Source organism: Peromyscus maniculatus, chromosome 17 (assembly GCF_049852395.1).
Source record: "Peromyscus maniculatus bairdii isolate BWxNUB_F1_BW_parent chromosome 17, HU_Pman_BW_mat_3.1, whole genome shotgun sequence".
NCBI classification, from domain to species: Eukaryota; Metazoa; Chordata; class Mammalia; order Rodentia; family Cricetidae; genus Peromyscus; species Peromyscus maniculatus.
The window spans coordinates 54,496,333-54,520,900 of record NC_134868.1 but is presented as its reverse complement, the minus strand read 5'-3'; the positions used below and the strand labels follow the sequence as shown (position 1 = coordinate 54,520,900).

Below are 24,568 nucleotides of genomic sequence, written 5' to 3'. Positions count from 1 at the left end.
TATACAACATCGACACCTAAGGCTCAGAAAATATCACAGAAGAGGGGACAGAAAGACTGTAAATGCTAGAGGACCAGGATGCATGCCAGGAGATAGTATCTTGTAGACATGGCAGGGAAGCTATACCCATGAAATATCAACAATATGGTTGCCTACATACCTGCACAATGACAACACCAGAAGGCACGTTAATATGGATAAGGGAAGTTTCACAAGATTTAAATGAAGAGATGCTGGCCATCAAAGGTCCCTGAGAGGAGGGGTCTGTGTGTGTATATCTGTGTGTATGTAATAATAATAATTAAAGAAAATGGGGTCCTGAATTTGAAACAGAGTTGGAGGAAGGGCATAGAAGGAGTTGGAGAGGAGAAAGGAGTGTGGAAATGATGTAAATATAGTACGTTCGTGTGAAATTTACAATAAATAATAATTTTTAAATAAAAATGTAGGTATGCATGCATAGAAAGTCAATTGTATATGAATGTGTATGCATGTATGCATAAAGTCAACTGTATATAAACATATGTGTTTTAAAGTCTGTGTAATGGACATTTTGAACTTGAGTACACCTCACATTCCAACTGATACCTATGTGTGGGTATAAGCATGTGCATATCTGTCACATACATACATAAATACATATATAAATAGAAGGACTCCCCAGGACTCTGATCTTCTCAGAGAGATTCAAGCCATAATCTTTTAGACCAGTTCCTTTTAATTCCTACAATGTACAGCTAAGGCATGCACATTGATTTCTCAGGAACTGATCGCAGCCCCCTCAAGAGTTTTACCTGCACCTTGTAGGACTCTCGGCTGTGTCTATGTGAAATCTGCTTCCATGTTTACCACCTCATTAGTTTTATTGACTTTCAGTGATGGCACCCCAGCAGGAGCAGTGGTAATTGAGTTGCTATAAGTCTCCTTCTGTGCTTAATTAAATTTTCTTGAGAGATTTTTATGTTTTATACTTTTCCGCATGGAGCATGGTATGTAATAAGCACTCCTAATAGTTTCATTTATTAACGGGTGTTTTCTAGCATTCTTTTGAAGTTGACATTATAATACATGGTATGTGTTGTTCATTCCCTTGGGAGGCTTTAAACTCCCTCCACTCATTCTCTTGTACCAGTGACTTTATGTAAACACTTAGAAGAAACAGACATGTTGTTCTACAACAACTGAACAAGAATAAAGACCAGGGAAGAAAATGCATCATGGAGAGTGAGCTAGAGTCTAAAAACTGGCATCTCCAGAGGGCACTGACAATTTATCTGTTGCACCTTAGTTTTGAAAGCAACCTGACCCGGCCAGACATCCCAGGTCAGTCATTCCTGCCCACTGAGGCTGACAGAGTCTTCATGGACAGTTCTCCATCCAATCTTCTCTCGTGGAACACCTCTCTCGTGCGCATGCACTAGCTCACTTGCTCGCTCAATTCATAATATACCGTCATCACCACACACTTTATTGGGAAACCCACTTATTTGGAATGTCTCCCAAGGAATCAAATTAAGTCTAATTATACTTAATGGCAACGACTGGTGCTTAATTTGGATGGTAATTCTGCTTAATTGAGATGCCTTCAGGTGCCGAAGTAGCACTCTGAGTGTGCTGGTGTGTATGAGTGTATCAACCTGGGATTCTTTACTTCTTCTCTCAACATTTCTACTAAATAAGTGATGCAGGGCGAAATATATCCTGCAATATGCAATTCAGGATATTTATCTTGTTAATTATTGAGGGATCTGCACAATAAAACTCATATATACTATTAACAAAATCTATGTAACAGAACACAAAGCTAACAGAGAAAAGCTGAATGTCATCAAAAAAGAAATATTTGAACCTCAGGTAGATTCATGGCATCTGCAGTTCCTGGTTTAAATAGCTTTAAGGTTCAACTTCAAGACGTCCAGGAACATTCTTTTTGCTGTCCCTTTACTTCATGGTTTCCATTTCCTTTGATATACAGATTTTTTTTTAACTTGAAAAAATTATACTGGTAATTCTTGGTGTTGTTGCCTGTACTTAGAGTCCTATTCAATAGTTATCATCTTTGGCAATGACCTGATGTGTTCCCCAAGATTTTCTAAAGAGTTTTTGAGAGTTTGGTACAGTAGGCTTTTGATTGGCATAGTTTATTTCTGCATGTAGTGACCAGGAGAGGCATTTTTATGGCTTTCTATGTGATGTGGATAGTAAGGTTTTTCCAGGTACTGCATGATGTATAGGTCATTAATCCTTCATTGTCTGGGGCTATGTTGCCAAGAAGCAGATGACTATCTTAATATAGGTTTACTTCTGAGCCTTCTGTTCCATTTGTCTGTTTTGTGCCCAATCCATGATGTTTTTGTTACCATGGCTCTGTAACACATGCTGAAGCTGATAGTCACGATGCCTCATCATTTCTCTCTTGCTCAGAGTTCATTAATTATTCAGGGCCTCATGCATCTGCACTGATGTTTCGTGGGCTTTACTAGTCATGTCAAGAATATAATTGATATGGTTCTGGGAATTGCATTCAATCCGTATATTGCATTTCATCATTTGGTCATTTTAGCATTAGTCTTTTCAATCCTTATAATGGGATTCTTCCTACTGTCAAATATCTTATTCAGTTTTGTATTTTAGAGGTTAATGGCTCTTATTTAGGGTTCTTTCACCCTTATTGTTAAATTTATTCTTGTGTTAAGATTTATTATTTTTATTTTGTGTGTACAGGTGTTTTACCTGTATGTATGACTGTACACCATGTGTGTGCAGTACTAAAAAAAAACACATTAGAGGGCATCATATCTCCAGGAACTATAACTACAGACAATTGTGAGCTACCGTGTAGGTGCTGGGAGTTAAACTTAAATCTTCCCGGAAATCACAGTCAGTGCTTGTATTCTCTTGAGCCATCTCTCCAGCCCTAGATTTATTAACTTTTTAAATTTCAAAGGGAGTTGTCTTAGCCACTGTTCTATTCCTGTGAGGAGACACCATGGCCAAGGCAACTTGTAACAGAAAGCATTTCATTGGGGGCTTGCTTGCAGTTTCACAGGATTAGTTCATGATCATCAAGACAAGGAGTGTGGTGACAGTCAAGCAGGCATTGAATTTGCAGCAGAAGCTGAGAGCACATATCTGTTCTGCAAGTTGCAGGCAGAGAGAGAGGATGTGTGTGTGTGTGTGTGTGTGTGTGTGAGAGAGAGAGAGAGAAAGAGAGAGAGAGAGAGAGAGAGAGAGAGAGAGAGAGAGAGAGAGAGAGAATGACTGGGCCTTGCATCGGCTTTTTCAATATCAAAGCATACCTCAGATGACAAACCTCCTCCAACAAGGCCACACCCACTACAATAAGGCCATATCTCTTCATCCTTCCCAAACAGTTCTACTAACTGGAACCAAGCATTTAATATGTGCCTATGGGGGCCATCCTTATTCAAACCACCACAAGGACTATTGAGAATGAGATGGCTTTCCCAAACTATTCCTTAGTGAATTCAATATTCATCTATATGGAAGCAAATGATTCTATGCAAGGATTTGTATCCTGCTATTTGTCACATTGATTTATCATTTTTAATTGCTTTCTGGGCATTGATTATGGTCCTCTAGTCATAGTGTCATGCCATGATCCAACAAAGAAATTCCACTTCTTCCTTTCCCATTTGTATTCCTTTTCTTTATTGTGCTTTATCATTATATATAAATTTAATATAGTACTTGTACATAAATAAGTACTATATTAAATAAAAGTGGAGAAAGTGGCAATACTTCTCATATTCCTGATTATTGAGGAAATCTTTAGAGATTCTGAAGTCAGCATAATACAGACTAAGGGTTTGTCATATGGAACCTTCGTTGTGTTAATTTGTAATCATTCAACCCTTAATTTGTAAAGACTTTTCATTGTAAAGACATATTGAACTCCATCAAAGGTTAATTATGCATCTACTGAGCTGATCTTGACCTCTACCCTTACTTCTGTTTCTTCAGTATTTATCTTTTACACATTGATTTTCACATGATGGGCCATCTTTGCATTCCTCCAATGAGGCCAACTTGATCACAGTGAATTTTCCTTCTAACAACAATCAACCAAATTCCAAACCAGCAGAAGAACAGAAACAAGTGAATTTTAGACTCAAATAATGACACTGAGACAATGGAACGAAGAGGTACTCTTTTCAGAGATAAAGAAAATTAGCAAACCTTTAGACAACCTAACCCAACAAAAAAAGAAAACTCAGATAAATAAAGGAGTCAAAATTTCTATTACAGTAGGTAGCACTAAAATTCAGAAAAGTGTTAAGGAAAATTCTGAGCAATTATATTATATTGAACTTTAAAATTTAGAAGAAATTGTTAAGTTCCTAGACATATATGACTTACGATAATCAAAACTGGAAGATACAAAAATATAAACAGATCAACAATTAGTAATAAGATTGAAGTGATAATAAAAAGTCTCCAATCGAAGAAAAGCCCATGACTGTATTAATTAACTACTAAATTTATCAGACTTTTGGAGAACTGACACAATTGTTCTTTTAGCTGCTTAATAACATAGAAAGGAGAGAAATGCTCCCAAACTCATTCTCAGGAGCCAGTATCACACAGACAACAAAATCAAGTAAGGACACACCGAAAGGAAAGCCGTGGGTCTATTTCCCTGATAAGCACAATTACAAAACTCCTAAATACAATACTTAAGTCAAGTTTAATGTCATTCTTGATTTTTCCTCTCTCCTGTCACTCATGGCACCTGCTGGAGGGAAGATGTAGGGCAAAGCCCTGGGGGATAGAGAATACTGAACAAGAGACTCAAGACCTGCTCCCCTTCAGCCTCCCCTGCCTACCCTTCTCAACTGGAGCTATATCTTGCTGAGTCTACAGGAAAGGCAACTGTAGGACACATTCTTCAGTGCCTATAGAACTCTTCTTTTTTTCACACTTGCCTTTCCCCATCAGAAGAACTATATATCATTCTGTCTGTTCCTTCATGGCCCACTGTACACAAGTGGTACATGCACATTTTCTCTTTCTCCATGGAAAGGCTTTAAGGGAGGCTTGGCTATGGCTGTTTCTCGTGTTTTGTTATCCTGATTGCTGTCAACACAGATTCTTTCTTATAGGCCACTCTTTGTTCCAAAAGCAGTGAGAAAAAGGGGTTATAGGCACAGGTGTTCTGCCAGTCATTATTATAGGCATGGTTCTTCTGTGACTAGATTCTTCCATGTTTTTCTAATGTAGGGATGCTGGATTCATTGAATCATTCAATGGTTGAGAGACGGTAGGACCATCATGCACATAGTTTAGGCTGTGGGTGGATGGAAAGGACCCTGAGAGTCCTCTCCAGCCAGTGATGTAGTGTAGCACCAGAGAACACACAGCGGACAGCCATAGCAATTGAAGGTGTTCAGGAATAGAGTTGGCAGGGGACAAGGGATGCAAACCCAACAGCGGGCAAGAAGACCACATGCTGGCTGGGGTCACCACTTCACTTCTCAGGAGGGGCTCCCCACTTCTGTGTGATCTTCCATGCATTTCTTTTTGCTGAACCATAGGGGATATGTAGACACTAACTAACCCATTCTTTTGATTTATATTGATTCATTCGCTTTAGTTATATTATTGCCAAAATCAAATCCAAGAAAAGAGGTTGTCCTGCCTCCTTAATTGCAAAAATAAAACATTTTATGCTTTATAAATGTCACAATAAGACACTTTGGGCTGCAATGGCATCTCTTTAGAGAGGACATAAACATGTATTTTTGCTTGTACTGCATGGCAGTAGAGGTAATATATATTTGCCATTAATTCAATTCTACATCTAGTATACCACAAAGCAAGCAAACACAATTGTTTTCCATTTCTTCCCGAAACATTTCCATCTGACTTTCAAGCCTTTGCTAGCTCTCAAGGTCAAAAGACATAACTTGATAGAGACAACACTGCATATTTCACAAATGTGCAGATGTGAAAATCAAGGAAAGCAAATACAGATGAGGAACATGGTATGCATGTTAACACTAGTTTAACTAAACTTGGTTTGATAGATACTTAATGAGGCACCCACCCTGCTGACTCCTTGTTGAGCTCTTGCTGGGTATTTTTGCCATTTCTAATTCTGATAGTCTGTAGTGGATGGTGCTTCTATGGTAACTAGGTTCGTGCAGCAACTGTTTCTTCCTAGCCCCTAGTGAAGGAAAATGTTCCTATAGTCTCTTGACAATGCATGCTCAGAAGCTCAGAAGGTCTATTAATGTACTCAAGCCCACATGCCTTCTATGTATAGAGCTGACATCTACCATGTTGACGATAGGCCCTGGGACTAAGCCCTGTCACAAAAGAATTCTGTATGCTTTCCTTGGTGTGGATGCTGTCCTGGGAACTGCAAAGCACCAGCATGTTGAGAGGTTCCATAGCAAAACCTGAGGCTTTTGTGGGTTATCACAGCTCAGTAATTCCTTCAGGTTCACAGAGAAAGCCCACACAACTGCCTGCATCTTTATTCATTTCTGTTTATCAAACTGAATATTAATATAAACAATAGCTAAGGTGTTATAACAGAAGTAAGCAAACCCAAATCCAACAGGAATCCGATGAAAACATCACCAGATATAAACCAGCCTTTCTCGGCTGTGGGGAAGCAACTCAGTAGTGAGATGAAAAATCTGAACACAAATGAGGGGTTTTCTGAGTACAGAAATGGACAGGTGGCCACTGCAGAAACAAAATGTCAGGACCACTCAGAAGCTGGCCCAATTACAAGGCCCAGTAAATTTCTAATAAGCAGAAAGCTATTCCTTTAACAGTGTTTCTTTCTCATAATTGAAATTTGTGTCAGAATACTTTGTTGTCAGTCTCTTAATGACAATGATGGGAAGCCGTCCAACCATTGCAGTTTGCTCTGTATTTTGTTGAGCTTAAGCGTGCATTGAAGACAATTCCTTTCATAGCAATAAAACAGTTGTGAGCACCTTCCTCTTACCTGTGGTGTAAGAGGTGGCCATAGCATTTTGGGAGACATACGCTAAACTTACAGAGAATGCACACAGTTTCAGGTAGCATGGCTATGGGAACCGTTTTGCCTAATATATCATCACAGGATACTGGGGAAGGTCAGAGACTTGTTAACTTTCAGAGGGGGGAAACCACAGCAGCCTTGTTTTGACAGCCACGCTGGAAAGTCAAAGCTGTGACTCTATCCAGCAGAAGAGCTTCCAGCAAAGGGCAGACTCCAGCTAGAGGAAAGGGTTGATGGAGCAGGGAGGTCTGATGTGACAAAGATGCCCAGCAATGAGGCAGCACAGGGTACCCAGTGGAAGGAATGGCCTTTCCTGGCCTGCCAGAAGGGGCGGTGCTGCATCCTGGCTGTATTCCATGGCCAGGTGAGGGTGTGTGGACACTAGCCATTGTCAGCCATTGGCCAGGCAGTCTGCTAACGAGAGACGGTTGCTGACAGTACCCATGTGGGTGGAAAAGCCTTACCTTGTCTGGATCCGTGGTCGTGATGACCCACACGCAGTGAGCATTGTCTTCATACTGCACAGGGTAGTTAGGGGAGGTGATGACACCACTCGGCCCACGTAGGTTTGATCCACATGTCCTGGCTGGAAACAGATGGAAACAATACAATTTGCCCAGCAGTTCATTAGTGTGGAAAGGACACCATGTGGAATGCCTCTTCTGAAGTTCTTTTTTTAGGTAGCATACAAAATAATGGGTGTCAATCTGACATTTTCGTGTGTATAATTGTTCATATTTGGCCCTTTCTGCTCCCTACTGGTCCCCTTCATACTCCAACACACCCCATATGCTTTCATGTGTGTGTTCTTTAATATAGGTTCCACATGTGAAAGAAAATAAGCCACATTTTTTTTTTATTTCCTACCCCCTCTCTTCTTCCCACCAGACCTGGTTCTACATTAATGTCCTACGGATGTATAAGTACACATTTGTATTAAAATCTAGATTCTTTGCATGAGAGAAAAACATGACATTTTTTTAAAAAAAAGATAATTATATCATTTCTCCCTTCCCTTTCCTCCCTTCAAACCCTGCCACATACCTTTCCCTGAATCCCTTTCAAATTCACGGACTCCTTTTCTTTTGTTGTTACATAAATGTGTGTGTATGTGAATATATCTTCCTAAATATATATCACTGAACCAGCGTAACCCTTAACTATATTCTAAAAAGATTTATTTTTAATGTATTGGTATGTGAAAGTCTGTGTGAGGATGTAAACATGTGAGTTCAGAGGAGAAGGTGCCTGGGAAGCCCAGAAGAGGCTATCAGATCCCTGGGAACTAGAATTATAGGCAGTTGTGAGCTAACCATTATGAGTTCCTGAAACTGAACCTGAATCCTCTGCAAGAATAGTAAGCCATCTCTCCAGTCCTCATGAAGTTTATTTAACAGGTCATGATATAAAGTTGGCAAGTGTCTTTTGCTCAGCCTTCAGGAACCTTGCCTGATATTTACAATGTGGGTGAGGGTACCTTGTTAGGGGACATTTCGAATGACATTGTCATCTATAGTTAGATTAATTCTGTAGAAAGATTAATATCAAATCAGTCAGCTTCAAATGCCACTGTGGCCCTAAACCCCATTTCCTAGGTGCTCATTTGTACGCAAAGAGTTTGTATGATTATCCATCTGTCCACAGATACAGTGAGATGCATAAAGGAGCTCAATACATGAGATTTGGAACCAGTGCCACATCTCACACAGAATGGACTTTCTTTTTTTCCCCCATGTCTTATTTATGATTCTTCTTCTTATTATTATTATTATTAAGAACATTTTAAATTCATTTTACATATCAACCACAGATCCCATCTCTTCCTTCCTCCCTACAGCCTTTCCTCCTCATTCCCTCCTCTGACAAGGTAAGGCCTCCCATGGGGAGTCATCAGAGCCTGGTAGAATCAGCTGAGGCAGGTCCAAGTCCCTCCCCATGCATCAAGGCTGTGTAAGCAATCCCACCATAGATAGTGAGCTCCAAAAAGCCAGCTCATGTACCAGGGATGGATCCTGATCCTACTGCCAGGGGTCCTCTTAAGTAGATCAAACTATACAACTGTCTCACTTATGCAGTAAACTGAGGGTGATGGGGGACAATGGACGGTAGGGGATGGGGAATGAGAACATAAGGGAATGGGATGGTTGAGCTGGAACAGGAACAGACTGGAAGAGCAATGAAAGAGTTAATATGATAGAGGAAGACATCATGGGAATAGGGAGAAACTGGGTGCTAGGGAAATTCCCAGGAATTCACAAGGATGACCCCAACTTACACTACTAGTTATACTGGAGAGGGTACCTGAACTAGCTTAAACCCAGTAATCAGATTGTTGAATACCCCAACTTTCTCCAGTAACTGATGGAATCTTTCTCCAGTAACTGATGGAAGCAGATGCAGAGATCCACAGTCAAGCACCAGGCTGAGCTTCAGGAGTTCAGTCAAAGACAGAAAAGAAGGATTCTATGAGCGAGGGTATCAAGATCATCATGATGGGGAGACCTATAGGATGGACTTTTGATGCAGTTTCATCTCTGTTCAGCTTTGTCCTATTTCTCTCAAATGAGTATGGTGGATGCAATGCTAAAGTCTCATTCAAGGCTTAGCTTCTATCTCCCCCAAAACTATGCCAATTCTAATAGCACAATGAAGAGGGAATCTTGAGTGTATTGTGCCATTGAAACCTTAAAAAAAATAGAAACGATGACTTCAAAAGCAAAGAAAGCCATTATTGTCTTTTTCTTCATCTTGAGGCTGAGATAAAAAAAGTAACTGGAGCCAAGAAACCGTAAACCGATGGAAATGGCATAGTTTGTGATAATAAAAAAAGAAACGAAGTATTTCAGTTGCCCTCTTCTTTCTCAAAGTTTTATTTTCCAAAATCAATGGGATAACTTGGAAATCTAATATTAGTGTGGGTTCTGGGCTGAATATTAATAACTCATACTGGGTTTGGGAAAAAACAAAAAGGCTACTTTTATGAGAAAGTACATGCAAAGATACGCACTCCATTATCTTAGATGCTGTCATTCAGAGAGCACACCAGGCTGTAGGCCAAAGATGGATGCCCCAACATTACAGAGGAAGCTTGGGGTGATGGTCCAGGCTGCCAGCCCTCTCTGTCATTTCTTAGTTTTGAAAGTTGTTTGTTCTGCACTTCCTGTTTACTCAGGTAATATTACATCCTTCTGAGGTCTTTGATGGAGTTAAAGACTAGATATAGTTTTCCTTCATTATAGTGGAAGGTAAATTAGGTACAAAACTTTGGACTCACAAAGATAGAATTAATAATGGAGTATTTTCTCTAAATTTGCCAAATGCAAAAGGACTGGACATTATGAATGCAATTCTTACATGATAATTGTTCTTATTGTAATATAGTTTTACTATGTTAGAGTTAAAGCCCCTTCCTTTTCATTTAGACAAAAAGGATGAAATATGGAATATTCCTTTACGCTGTGTAAAGGGATGTCACCATGATTAGTTTGTTAAAGATGTGAATGGCCACTGGTTAGTCAGGAAGAGGTTAGGCATAACTTCTGGGGACAAAGAGCTCTGGAAAGAAGAAAGGAGAGGTCACAAGATGAATGCAGGGAGAGCAAGACATGCAGGAGGAGAGAGAAAAGCTACAAGTTATGTGGCAACATGTAGATGCATAGAAATGGGTTAATTTAAGTTATAAGAGCTAGCAGCCAGGGTGGTGGTGGTACATGCCTTTAATCCCAGCACTCAGGAGGCAGAGCCAGGCTGATCTCTGTGAGTTGGAGGCCAGCCTGGTCTACAGAGAGAGATACAGGACAGGCACCAAAACTACATGAGAAACTCTGTCTCAAAAAGCAAAAACAAACACATAAACAAACAAAAAATAAACAAAAAAGAGCTAATGAGACAAGCCTAAGCTATAGCCTGAGTTTTCATAATTAATAAGTGTCCATCTGAAGTGCCATGAGGATGAAATAAATAAATACATTCAGTACTTAAGAAGAAAAGCCAGGCAGGGAAGAAAAGAGAGAATCAGAAGAGAGGATATGAAGCGAGATACAGTGCTCCACTGAATAAGAGCCAGTAATGGAGCATCAGCAAGTGAAGGGAGCTAGATAACTACCATCAGTATGTGTCACTTCCCTTCCATTGGACATACATAGCCATAGGTGATGCAAGAGAAACCTTGCTGATGACAAGGAGGAACAGTGTGCCTAGACCCCATTGAGGAAATGGGTGGGAAGTAGGGTGGTAGGAACTTGACCAATGGTACCTGAACAGGAGCAGAGATGAAGCTCTGGGAATTCACACAAGACCGTATAATCTGACTCAAGTCCAGAAGTCTGAAGCTCTGCCTGTGTCCTCTGCTTTTCACCCAGACACTGCAGTATCTCACTCCTTCCTGTGAATGGGTGGTGAGCTCTTATGGTCTGGGAGAGCTGGACAGGCCTATCGTGACTGACAGTGGGAAATCTTAGTGTGTCCTTGAAGGTAAAGTGACTTCTGAACTTGTAGTTGCTTTTTTACTAACCAGGCATTCAAACAGTTAGCAGAGTCTTTAGACAATGTTAGTGACCATTATGTACTGGAATCTATCAGTTAACAGAGTCTTTAGACAATGTAAGTGACTATAATGCACTAGGATCTAAGACTGTTGATAGCAATATTTGTGTTTCCTCACCAACATGCACAGATGTGTGCTCATATGCATTGTAGTTCAATGTTACTGTCACTCTCCTAAAGACCTGGACCCTGTTGACATCTGACAATATCATATCTGAATCAGATCAATGTCCAGTTACATGTTAAATGTCTCTGGACAGTAACTGTGTCATAATCCAGAACAAAGGTTATGCCCTAAAGAGTTTCCTAAGCATGTGCACTCAAGTTTCACTGATAATTTATACATCTTCTAGATAAACCTGGAATTTATAAAACAGTGAATTGAAAATGTAATAGTTCAAGAAGAAAAATGGACTCTACAGTCTCTTATCCTCTGCACATTGACCAATTATAGAACCCTGCATTAATCAGTATCTACTGCAAAAAGAAGCCTCTCTCTAATAAGGGCCGAGAGATGCACTGATCTATCGGCATACAGATAATAACATTAAGGGCAGTTTAATATGGTGTCTGTTGAGTCCAATGGTAGGAGGTCCTCCCCTGGGTTTTATGACACACCCAGCTATGAGAGTTTGCACAAGTTAATGGTACTAGGCATTAACTCTGACTTGTGGACCAGCTTTTAACCCATTAGAAAATGGTTGATCATTCCCATAACATTCATGCCTCTATTATACCAGTGGGCATATCTTGTCAGATCAGTTGTTACTGTAGGTCATTTGTGAGCTCCCAACACAAGAGACTATGATTAGAGTTAGGGTTAAAGTTAGGGTTAGGGTTAGGGGGGTAGGGTTAGGGTTAGGATTATCACATAATTTTTTCCCCCAAGGCTAAGGAGTCATCATGGAAGAACTTGTAGAGAGATTGTAATAGCCCGAAGCAGTGGACATCTACATTGAAACATTATTTGCTGTACATGACAGGACCACTACATACATGAACTCACAGATATTGTAACCGCAAACATAAGACTGTACAAGATTAAGCCAACCATGGATGAGGATGCGCAACTTAGGAAGTATCACACTAACTCAAGAGCTGTTGGTAATTGGTGACTGCTGGGGATGGGAGTGTAAGTTTTTTTCAGAGTCCCCATGGTTATTAGTGAGTGGTCCTACATCCATGCACTTACAGGTAGCACTAAGTGGACTCAGGTTGAAGAGAAGGAGCAGATGAAGTTAGGAGGGCAAAGTAGCAAGAGCGATAGGCGAGATGGGAGAGGAATGGGGGGGGAGGTTAGTCAGCTCATTATATTCATATATAAACCCTTCTGTTTCTAGAGGTAGCATTGGACATTTACTGTCTGACCAAGTAACATATTAAATGAAAGACACATTTTCCTCACATGAATAAACTCACTGAAAGAATTGCTAGGTTTCACAGTTCACACCTGAAATTTCATCACTTCTGAGCATAAGGCAGGGGGTTTACCATGAGTTTGAGGCCAATCTGGCCTAAGAGTGAGACCATGCTTCAAAATAACAATAACAATAATAATAATAATAATAATAATAATAATCACAATAATAATAAATAGAAATATTTATTTACTTAGATCTTACAAAACCTTTTATGTTCTATAGTAACTAGTTAATCAAATTAGCTAAAGGGTGAAAAATTTGATTCAAATACAGTTAAGTTAGCACAACAACAGGAATCATATGGTATGCTCTTTGAAAGAAATCACTAGATTATATGATATATTTAATACACATGTACAATACATATAATATATATAATTAACATATATTATATGATATATAATAAGCATTATATTTCTTGAAGTTTTTTTAAAGAATGATAAGTCATTTTGAAGTGTCCTGATTATCAGCTGAAGTGGGGACAGAGGGTAGGGCTTAAAGGTTAAGGGCTTATAGTCCCCTTGTCACCGGGGGTCCAGGCCTGTGTCCTGCAGTTACTAAATGCTGCATCTTCAACTGTTTTGTCTTAAGCCTCTTACTGGGTTTAAGTACCTTAGGAACCTACCTAAGAGTCATTTGCGGATTGAACTAAAGGACACAAGGCTTTTCTCTCACATGGCTTTGACTTATGATGGTATGTGTGGCCAATGATTGCTGACTGCCTATACTGAGGGTGCAACAGAGAGAGAAATGAACAATTCTCTGCGTGGATTGAGACACAAACGGTTTTTTATTTTTCTTTTATATTTGGTTTTGTTTGAAGGGGAGGTTGGCAAGGGCAGAGGGCAGATGCAGGGGTTGGAGAGATAAGTAGGACTGGGATACATGATGTGAAATCCACAAAGAGGCAATAAAAGTAAAAGAAAATATTCACCTGAATTGAGAAAAAAGAAAGAAAGAAACAAGTAAATAAATGCTCAGGCAAACAATGCTATCAGGAAATGAGGGAGACAGGGAGGAGGTCCCCACAGTGGAAGGCTGGTGATGGAAGAGGGTGGGTAATAGAGAGATTTCAGATGCACTGATGTCTGGCAAAGGTCCAAGATGTAGAGTAGAGGAAAGCAAGGCTGAGAGCCTCAGGTGGACATCCTATGGCTCCAAGATGGGGTTAGCACCAACTCTGCTCATTCCAGGCTATTGTTTGTCGGTGGGATAGACAAGTGTTATAAAATCTGAACCCATCACTTCCGGAAAACCTTTGACAAAGCAGTATCCAGAAAAATAGTTTTCTCCAATGCCCCTCAATTATACAGCTCAAGAATCTGCCGTCACAGCTACTTCCACTAATTCAATACAACCAAGGAAGCTATGGTGTGTGTTCTTTTAACTTTCTGACACAATAGCAGCTTGAACAAATAACCACCATATGAAATGTAAATCTAACATTGACGCTAGACCTGTGATCCAGTAGCATGGAGCTTCTCTCTGGTGTAAATAATCTTTTCATTACCATTTAAAAGGTCATTTCTGCATCGGCATAAAACATGGGTGGAAAGAATAATGCATAACAGCCTCAGAACATGACAAGTTAATACGTTAAGGATAATTCTCGTTAACCTCACCTGGAATCCTGAGGTAATAATAACTTTATTCTGCGACCCTGGCTGCCTCCAATTAACTTTTGTGTAACTAGGGTTACAGTTGAAAATAACACTTCACTTTTCTTAAGTGCCCTTTCAACTCATGGAGCCGCTCAAGTCTTCAGCTCCACCCAGGGATGGAACATCAGCAGTAGAGGACGCTCTCCACATCTATCTCCCCTAAGCCCCGAGAGATGAAACATCAGCCTGAACATTTCACTTAAATAAAGCGATATCATCTCCTTATCTTTTTTGTTTGCTTATTTTTCTACTGCCAGTTAAGGATGCTTATGCAGTTTTAAACAGCTCGTAATGTTTTACCCTGAGAAAAAAAATCATAATAGCTGTTTTCATATCTCTAAATGAAGTACGCATAATTTCAAATGGAATATGGAATCCCTTGTGTAATTACTGAGCTGTGACAACATTCATCTGTTTGGTAACTGAAGGGAAAGGTAATGTCCCCAAGCCTCCAGGCTAATTAGATAATGTAAGATTTGGCAAACCACACCAGCTTCTAGACCCAGGGTCACTTCTGACTCACTGTGTGTTATCAACAGCTTCAGTCAGACACTCCCCAAGGAAAGAAGGCTGCATAATAATCTAATAGTTAGAGACCCCTCATGGAACTGGGAACCTTGAGAACCAGGCCTTACTTGATCTATAACCTTAAATCCCCTTATGTTTATCTTGGTCTCAATGCTCAGACCAGTCATTCCTCTATCTGATTGAAGGTTGGCTTTAGAATATGTGCCTGATATGATTAATCCATAGCCTTTCATAACATCCAAGAATGAATTGGGAGAATCCACACCAGGTTGTTATCTGTCTACAAACTACTTGTAATGGTGGCAAAAATGTACTTGAGGCATTGCACTCCCTGTAGAGAACTGCCCACAGCTTGCTTGCTAAATGTCCCCACAGTTAGCATTGAGTAGATTGCACCCCCAGTAGGGAACTCACCCATTCCTTGGCAAAAGCTTCTACAGTCTATTTTCAGAACTATTTGAAACTTTAAGGAGTGTGATATCCACTTTTTCTGTATGTGTTAGAGACCCAGCACTATCCTTTTATAGAAATAGAGAGGAGCCTGTTTTTCAGCTCTTCACCATCGGTGAGTCAGTCTGTCATCAGGAGCCCGTAAGGGGCTAATTCAGAGAGAATGAGGGCATCTTCACACTTGAAAATGGACAGTCTAGAAGACCTATGGACTTTAATCGAAGGAAGTACTTTGTGCCGTGGGGATGCCAGCTGGAAAAAGGATTCTGAGTCATTTAGATGTCTCCTCTCCACACCCACTGGGTGTTGATGACTCTCCAGGGCTGGGAAGGAAATTGGGGAGGTAGACATGCTGCTTCTAAAGCATTGCTGATCTACACCTGAGCCACTGGGCATGGACAGTGTGGCTGGTCTGAAAGCAGGCATGTCGGAACCATCCATTCACACTGTATTCCCACGGGACAGTGCCAGTGAAAGTGTTGAGAACACAGCCATGACACTGTAATCTTTATGTCAATGTGTAGATACTATTTTCTCGGTAACCATGTCCAACAAAAAATTACTAACAAAGCTAAAATCACCCATTTTATTTTGCTGGTTAGAGCTGGCTGTTCAGTATCTGTAAAATGGTGTGTGGGGTGTGAATTTTATCTGCGGTGGGAAGCAAAAAGCTGTAGTTTCTTCCGAACAGCCCTAAACAGGTGAGATCAGCTGACAACCATCATGCAGGAGCACCCCCCACCTGTCCAAACATGGGAGAAGAGGTGAAATGGTTCTGAATCTAACACTTTTGGCTGCTTCTCCTGGTTGGTGCCACTCTGCTCGCTGTAACTCTCGGAGTCACTCATGTTCCTGGAAGCAAGTCCAGTGAGTCTCTGTGTCATCCAGCTAGCCTTGGCCTCAGGCATTTCCTTGGTCTGGTCTGTGTTTGGTATCCTGTCTGGAGAGTTTTTTTTTTTACATGTCTTTCCAAGAAGTTTAAACAACACTTTCCCTTAGGGAAAGACTTCCGTCTGTGGCTAATAGGTGATTGGCCCCTGGGAGTCCAGCCTGGTTGCTGACACCATGCTTTCTGATCACACAGCCTTCAGTCATTAGGCAGGTAGCCAAGCCAGTACCTCTGTGATCCAGTACCAGGAGCTAAACCCATAGATTCCTCCCCATCCACCTGGCATTATTTTCTGCCACACGAGTCTGCTGTGTGGCCTGAGGTGCTGGAAGACAGATTTAAAAAGGGTGGGGGTGGGGCAGCAAGAATTTGAGAAGCCAAGTGGAGAAAACCTCAGTGGCCTTGAACTGGTAGAAACCATTGCTTGAAAGATTCTACAAAGCCCAGAGACAGGGGGGACCATGTGGGAAGCAGGGTCTTGCTATGTAGCCCAAACTATCCTTGTTTTGAGATCAAGAGGCCCCAGCCTCTCAAGTGCTGAGCTTAAAGGACCACTATGCCCAGTTTAAGAATCAGAACTTAATCGACAAACTTGATTATCTAGCTGAGGTGTGCAGACCATGTGGGAACTTGGTGTATCATTCTTTTTACTGCTTATAATAAAGTGTGTGTGTGTGTGTGTGTGTGTGTGTGTGTGTGTGTGTGTGTGTGTTTGTATGAGACATATATACACAGAGGGGGCGGGAGAGACATTTCACATCTGGAAAAAGCTGCTGGAGTCATCAGAAGGAGAATAGTGTAAGTGTGACCGCATGGCCCCATTGACAAGTTATCCCACAAAAAAATAGGCTGAGCCAACCTCATGGTCCCATAAAGCCTGAACACTCAGGCACTGAGAGGGTCAATGAACAGGACTAAAGAATTTTCTCAGAAGATGTCTCACCCTCTCCAGAGAGGCTCCAGGGAAGTTTATGAACCCCTGCCTGTCCTTTCAGTAGATGGCAAGGCAGAGAAGGATTTTGCTACTTCTCTAGATGGAGCTGGAGGAGACTGTGATAAGGGAAACGTATCGTGCACAGAAGTACAAGTACTAGGTGTTTCTGCTCATACCTGGAGTCTAAGAAGAACTGAACTCAAGTGGGGCCAGGGAGGGGAGGCAAGGGGAAAGATACTCAGCAGGCACTATGTTTTACTTAGGAAGTTCTGGTAGATACTGTGTACAGTAAATGATGACACTGTGTTACATATTTTCAATGGTATAATGGTGGGAATGATGGGGTATCTCATGCCTGTGATCTCAGGGCAGAGGAGGATGAGGGTGGAGGATGATACATATTTAGAGAAGCCAGTATGCTAAACCTGATGTGAATGTTACTCACTCACAAAGCCGGGTATAGCACCATCACAACACTTCTGCCAGGAGGTACAATGTTGTGTTCATTAAATATGTGAATAAATAAATATGTGGAATTAATTGGTTGCAGGGAATGAATACTAAAGGGTTAAGATGGATTTTAGATCATGAATTAACTTAAAAGGAGAATCAGTATGTAGATGAATCTGAAGGAACTTTGAATCTGGACTTTCTATTTACTTAAAATATTAAATGATTTTTCAACTGTGCTCAAAACAGATGTTGATTAGAAATTTACATTAAAATAGAGGAAGAATAGTGTAGTTTAACTTTTTTTCCCCTTTTTAACAAGATGAGATTATCTTAAAAGTATTAAAGACATTCTTGTCTGCTGGCACAAATGCCAGCCAACTACATCTTCTATGAGAAAACTACCCTAAAAACTAGCTCGAGTTAGAAAAGTACATTATCTAGACTGTTAAAGGGTGTAATTCAGCAGGAGTCATGGATGCATCAGGGACAGTCAAGGCGTCTGAAATGTATAGCAGAATACCAAACAAAACCCTAGACTGAATTCCTTGACAGAGATGTTCTCTCCCAAACCATAATCAAGAAGCCCATAGAAGTCCATCAGGAATAAAGTTAGATGGACTTCTCCTGAAGACAGTATTCAGGACAGGGCCCCTTTCACACTGTTGGTGTAACTGCCAATCAGTGCAGCCACTATGGAAAATATTAAAAACCGAACTGCATGTGTCTAAAAGATCAGGGACTGGGGAGATGGCTCAGTGTTAGCAGTCTTCTTTTATAAGGCTTGAGGACCCCCCAACACCCATGTAAAAGTCAGGCCTGGCATGTTTAGAACTCAGAGCTGAGGGACAGAGCCAAGCACATCCCAGGGCATGGTGGAAGTGGGGCTCTAAGAGACCCCATTTAAAAATGAAGGTGACAGCAATTAAGAAAGCCATTCAACATTGCCTCTGGCCTCCACATATGCATGCATGGGTGAACATACCAGTGCACACACGTGCACAAAACTAACTAAATGTCTACATGGGAGGAGAAGATGCTGTTATACATGGAACTTTCTGTGGTCCACTTAGTCCTTTATTTCCCTTAAAAACTGTCAGTTTGTACAGGTTATTATGAGATAGATGCAAAAACTCATATAAAGCCCAAATCTAGTTTTCTTTTAATTTTAAAATATTCTCCTTTTAAAAAGAGTTGTCAATTTTCTGTTGGATTTTATGTGGTTTTGAAACTTCAGGCAGGATTCATGTATCTCATAAAAGTGGGACATTCATATTTCATTTCTGTCTAATTTCATGTGTATCCTTTGAAGAAAATTTGCAATGGTGATGGTGAATATTTTCTTTGGTAAATGGCATCAGAATATAGTTTAAGGTAAAGTACAGTGAGCTGGTGAGATAGTTTGGCTGTTAAGTTATCACATTGAAGACCTAAGTACCACCATGATGTTGGGAAGAGATAACCACCTCCTAAAGTGATCCTGGAGTCCACAGGTACCATGGCAGGTTTGTGGACTCATACACATCCACACACATGCACACATAAATAAATAGAAGTTAGATAAATCTGGGAACCACGCTGACAAATTCTTTTCATCACTCATTCCATCCACATTTCAAATCCAAAAATCAATGCCACTGAAGGGCTAGGACTTTAAGATTTGCAGCATGTTTTTATGTACCTATACACTATGCACATGTGAAGATTACCAACTTTGTGGGTGTGTGTGTGTGTGTGTGTGTGTGTGTGTGTGTGTGTGTGTGTGTGTGTGTGAACTCAAAGCATCAGCTTTGCTCAGAGCCGCCTGTGTTGGAAAAATAGTAGACTTAGAATTACCTTCTAACAAACTCTGAAGAACTTTCTTTTGACCCACATCATCATGAAGACACATAATTACCAATTTCTTCCCCAAAATAGACCTTGCTTCCTGTAAAACATCACCCTGTGTTCAGGAGAACATCCTGCCCTGGGGAGAGTCTAGGCCACCTTACGGGGCACCTTACCTCGGCAGATGGGCCGGTGATCACTCCATGCTGCAAGGGTTTCGGTGACTCTCTGGCAGGTGATGCCCTTGGCCCCTTGGAGCACGTAATTGTCCTCACAGGAGAATTGCACATTTGCACCAACCCTAGACAGTACCAAGCAAAAAAAAACAGTCCAAATTACCAACAGAAGGAAAACATCAAAAAGATGACTTTTATGGTTGTCACCCAGTCTAAATTGACAAAGGAATACATGTAGCAATCCATAGGAGATTACATTTCAGGTGTTAGTAGTTATTGTTTCAGAGTAGGTCTCAGGTATCCCAGGCTAGCCATGAACTTCCTACACAGACAAGGTTAAGTTTAAACTCTCTAAAGATTATGTCTAGAGGCCACCTTGTGAACCTTAAGGGTTACGTCTCATACAGTACCCTTGAAGTTCAGAAGAAAAAGTTGGGTCCTCCAGAGCTGCAGTGACAGATAGCTGTGAGCTGCCATGTGGGTGCTCAGAACTGAACCTGAGTCTTTTGCAAGAGCAACAACAGGTACTCCTAACTGCTGAGCCATTGCTGCAGCCTCCAAGGAAGGTGTGGCTTGCACAAGAATATCTATGTAAGAGAATTTTGCACCCTGAAAGCAAAGCCAAGTTGGACATTGTCTTATTGAATAAATATTTTACAAAAGCAAGAACTGAAAGAGTCCAAGTTAAGAAATTATTTCCATAAAGGGTTGACATTTCTGCTGTCAACATTCACCATACCCCCTAGAATGTACTGGTTTTACACATCAGAAATATGTCTTATAGGATCAGAAGCATTTATTGTAGGGAACAACAATATATTCAGCCTAGAGTGAGATGAAAGACAGTGTTAGCTCCGGACATGCATCTGCAAAACAGAAACCTGATGACTGAAATCAACAACAGGACACTGTCCAGGATGAGCGTTTGAGAGGTACATGAGGCAGTGTGAGTCAGTGGATGAAACAGTGTGTGAGGCAAGCAGCAACCTGAGAGCACAGGACTCTTCCCTGCCTGCCATCTGCACAGAGTGGACAGTGGAGTATTTCACTGCCTCACAGCTCAGTTCCTACCGGAAGCAATTCTACCCAGAGGGATGCTGAGGAAATGTGGGTGAAAGCATACATCTCTGGGGATGAGATGCCAGTCATCCACACAGATCCATAAAGGTGATAATAAATAAAACATAAGGGAAGAAATAAGCATGATTCCTCTCCAGCTGATTGAACCTCACAGGGGATATTGGGATTAGGATTTCCCAAGATATGTGACAAATCAGCTCATACCTACAAGGTACTCTTTCTGGGGATAGTCCTGCATTTGTTGAAAAGTCATTAATTTTGGGCCAATCCAATTGGGAAAATCTTGGGTTAATGAAACTAAGCACTTTTCCTTTCTGAAGGAAAATCTCAGCTTCATAAAAATTAATATGCAAAACTGGTTGTCTATTGAAGAATGTGTGAAGTACATAGAATTTCTGGATTTACTTGTCCAAAAAGCCATCTTTATACCATATGCCAAGAACAACTGGACTTCTATAGTACAGACTTTGAGAAAGAAATGCCATAGATATTAAATTAGATTTTTTTTAAAGATAACACATAACTCTGTCTCATTGTCAGTGCAACTGTCACCAATGACAGCTATAATTTGTAGACAACCCCCCACAATCCCTGGTGATCAGGCTTTGTTCAAACATCTGAACTTTGGTGAACAAATGATGGAAATCTACCAATTTTATTTTTAAAACAATATTACATATTCGCCCCCCCCCATACAGTTTCTTTCCTATCTACCTGACTTTCCTTGAACTTCTGCACTTCATCACTCTTTCTGAACATTTGCATTGAACATTCACCATGTCATACTCTAGTAATCAGATATGCTGAAATCAATAAGATAGCCACAGGCACAAACTCAAGGAGACATTGGAATGGCCAAGGAAGAAAAGAACAATAAGTAAACATTAGATATGAATGAATGTGAAGGAACCAAAATGACAATGATTAGAACTGGGGTAACAGAGATGGAAGAGGGAATGAGAGTCGGCCAGGCATGCTATGGTCTTAATTTAGGAGGCTAATTTCTAACATGTTCTTTCAAGGGTGGCAGACAGGAAGGAGGGGAAGTGCAGTTCATATATCTGCCTGCCACCTGCTACATTGCAATCAATATTAGAAGTTAATTTGTCTGTCAGGGCCTCTGCTTTTCTATTAGGTATTGAAAACAAGCTGGAACCTGAAATCCCCAAAGCACTGACAAAAGAGACAGATGATGTTTCAAACTCCAGACTTTTGGTATAGGAAAGGAAACATTTGCAGAGTGAAGAGGCAATCTACTGAAAGGGAAAAAACATGTGAGACATAGGTATAAAGAACACAGACAGCTCATAGTGAGAAACAAACCAATGTCAGATTGAAGAGCGGATGAAATGGTGAAACAGCCATTCTCTAAAGCAGATATGCCAATGGCCGGCAGCCATAGGAAATCTCAATCATCCTTGCTCTCCCTTAAATGAATTCAAGTCTAAACCATAAACGAGGTACATACAGACTTCAAGGTTAAATGGCCACTTCTGGTTATCTACCAAAGGGACTGTATCTTACTAGAGAGATGCATATGCTCAGCTATGTTCATCATTTCTCTGGCTTTAATAGCCAGAATATGAAAACAGTCTAGATGTCCATCAACTGATGAATGGATGATGAAGTGTGGTGCCTATACACAGTGAAATGCTATTCAGCCACAAAGAAAAATGAAATTATGAAATTTGCAGGAAAATGATGGAACTAGAAAAGATACTTATGAAAGTAACCCAAATCCAAAAAGAAAAACATTACTATTTTATCACTCATAAGTGGATCTTAGTATCAAATCTTTAACTTTGTATGTTCAACTTGGAATCCCTATAGAATCCAGGAAACTAGAAAGTACCATTGGTGGAGAGTGGGAAGAAAGATCTTAAGGAGCAGAGAGCCATAGAAAGCAGGTGAGATGAAGAGAAGGGGCAATGGAGCAGGAGGCTTAGGTGGGGATAGGGTTGTGCATGTAGGGAAGAGGAAAGAATGGAACAGGGATAGTGAATATGGAGGGTGTTTGAAAAAGTCAAACGGAAGCCTACTATTTTATAAGCTTCCTAAATGCATATGCGTGGACACACACACACACACACACACACACACACACACACACACACACACAGAGAGAGAGAGAGAGAGAGAGAGAGAGAGAGAGAGAGAGAGAGAGAGAGACCACATTTCTTTTTTTCATATACAATTATTTAGTTAGCATTATCCTACACAGGAGATGATGTTCCTCCCAGAAGCCAGGTTGCTAAATAAAAAGCCCCAGTGTTAGTGTGGGTTACTTCCCTTCCAGTTGTTGGCTGGGGGTGTCCTGGAAAACCCCTACATACAGGCCATTGCCATTGTTCCTGGTTGTCCACGAGAACTTAATGGTAATGATGGGGATGGTAGCACACAACTTTAGCCCTAGCACTTGGGAAGTAAAGGCAGGTTGATCTCTGTGAGTTCCAGCCCAGCCTGGTCTACATAGGGAGTTCAAATCAGCAATGGGCTACACACAGAAATTGCTGTTCTCCAAACAAACAAATAACAAACACATACTGCTGAAGGTACCACACTTATTTGTCAAAGGACCCAGAGAAATCAGGTCTGTACTTATCAGGAAGTTTCATCAACCATCTTAGGCAACTGCAAACATTATGAACTGTAATCCTGAACTACAAATGCTAGAATGGCAAGACATGTCCTGGATAGTCCATGGGAGAAGAGGCACATATGTTATGAAGGTGACTAACATCTCTCTGCTTGGATTCAAGGCCTGCACCAATGGAGGAAACACATATCTGGTGCTGTAAACTAGCAAAGCATGAACAATAGGGAAGTTCACAGGCCTTGGAAGGGAACCTACTGTGATTCCTTGACAAATGGACATAGTGTCAAACTTGCCCCTAAATTGAATCTCTGTGTAGCTAGTGCTGCTGTCAGACCTCATCAGAGGAGTTTCTTTGTGTAGTGGAAAGTGGTTGATGCAAGAACACACATCACAAATTGGACCCAGGGGACATGAAATTGGGAGGGGTGGAGAAGTGAGGGAGTGAATAAAACTAGGACAAGGAACTAGTGGGTAAGTAGGGATGAGTATGATCATAATTATTACAATACATTATTAAAATATTAATAAAATATAGTTAAAGAACTATGAAAAATGTTGAATCATGTCATAGCACAGATGTAATAAGAAAGGAAGCAGGGATTGGCGAGGATGCAGAAATAAGGGAACCCTTGTGCACTATTGGCAGGAATATAAGTTAGCACAACCACTGTGGAAAGTGACATGGAGAGTCTTCAGGGCTTTAAGAAAGAACCGTTATGTACCCCAGTATCCCAGCTGGCCATATAGATCAAAGGAGTAGGAATTAATTTCAGCATGGTATGTGCATTTCAGCTTTGGAAATCACAAGCAAGATACAGAAACAAGTGAATGACAGCAGATCAATATGGACAAATAAAGTGTGGTATCTATACAGAGTGGGAACGAGAGGGACCTCCTGTTACTTGCAACACCACGGAAAAATCATGAGGCCACTTTGCTCAGGGATAGAAAGACACTACATATCCTGCTTATGCTTGTAACATTACAGACTAG

The 24,568-nt window shown here is 40.7% G+C and overlaps 1 protein-coding gene across 2 annotated transcripts in view; it reads right to left on the bottom strand.

Annotated features, from left to right (window-relative positions):
• The window catches only part of Csmd1 (CUB and Sushi multiple domains 1), a 1,611,441-nt gene that overhangs the window by 418,656 nt on the left and 1,168,217 nt on the right, over positions 1-24,568 (bottom strand). For both annotated transcript variants that reach the window (XM_042262873.2, XM_042262874.2), the window contains exons 9-10: positions 19,900-20,024; positions 7,483-7,604 (exon numbers count right to left, since the gene is read on the bottom strand). In XM_042262873.2, the coding sequence (XP_042118807.2) occupies positions 7,483-7,604; positions 19,900-20,024 (247 nt within the window). The remainder of the gene's footprint in view (positions 1-7,482; positions 7,605-19,899; positions 20,025-24,568) is intronic.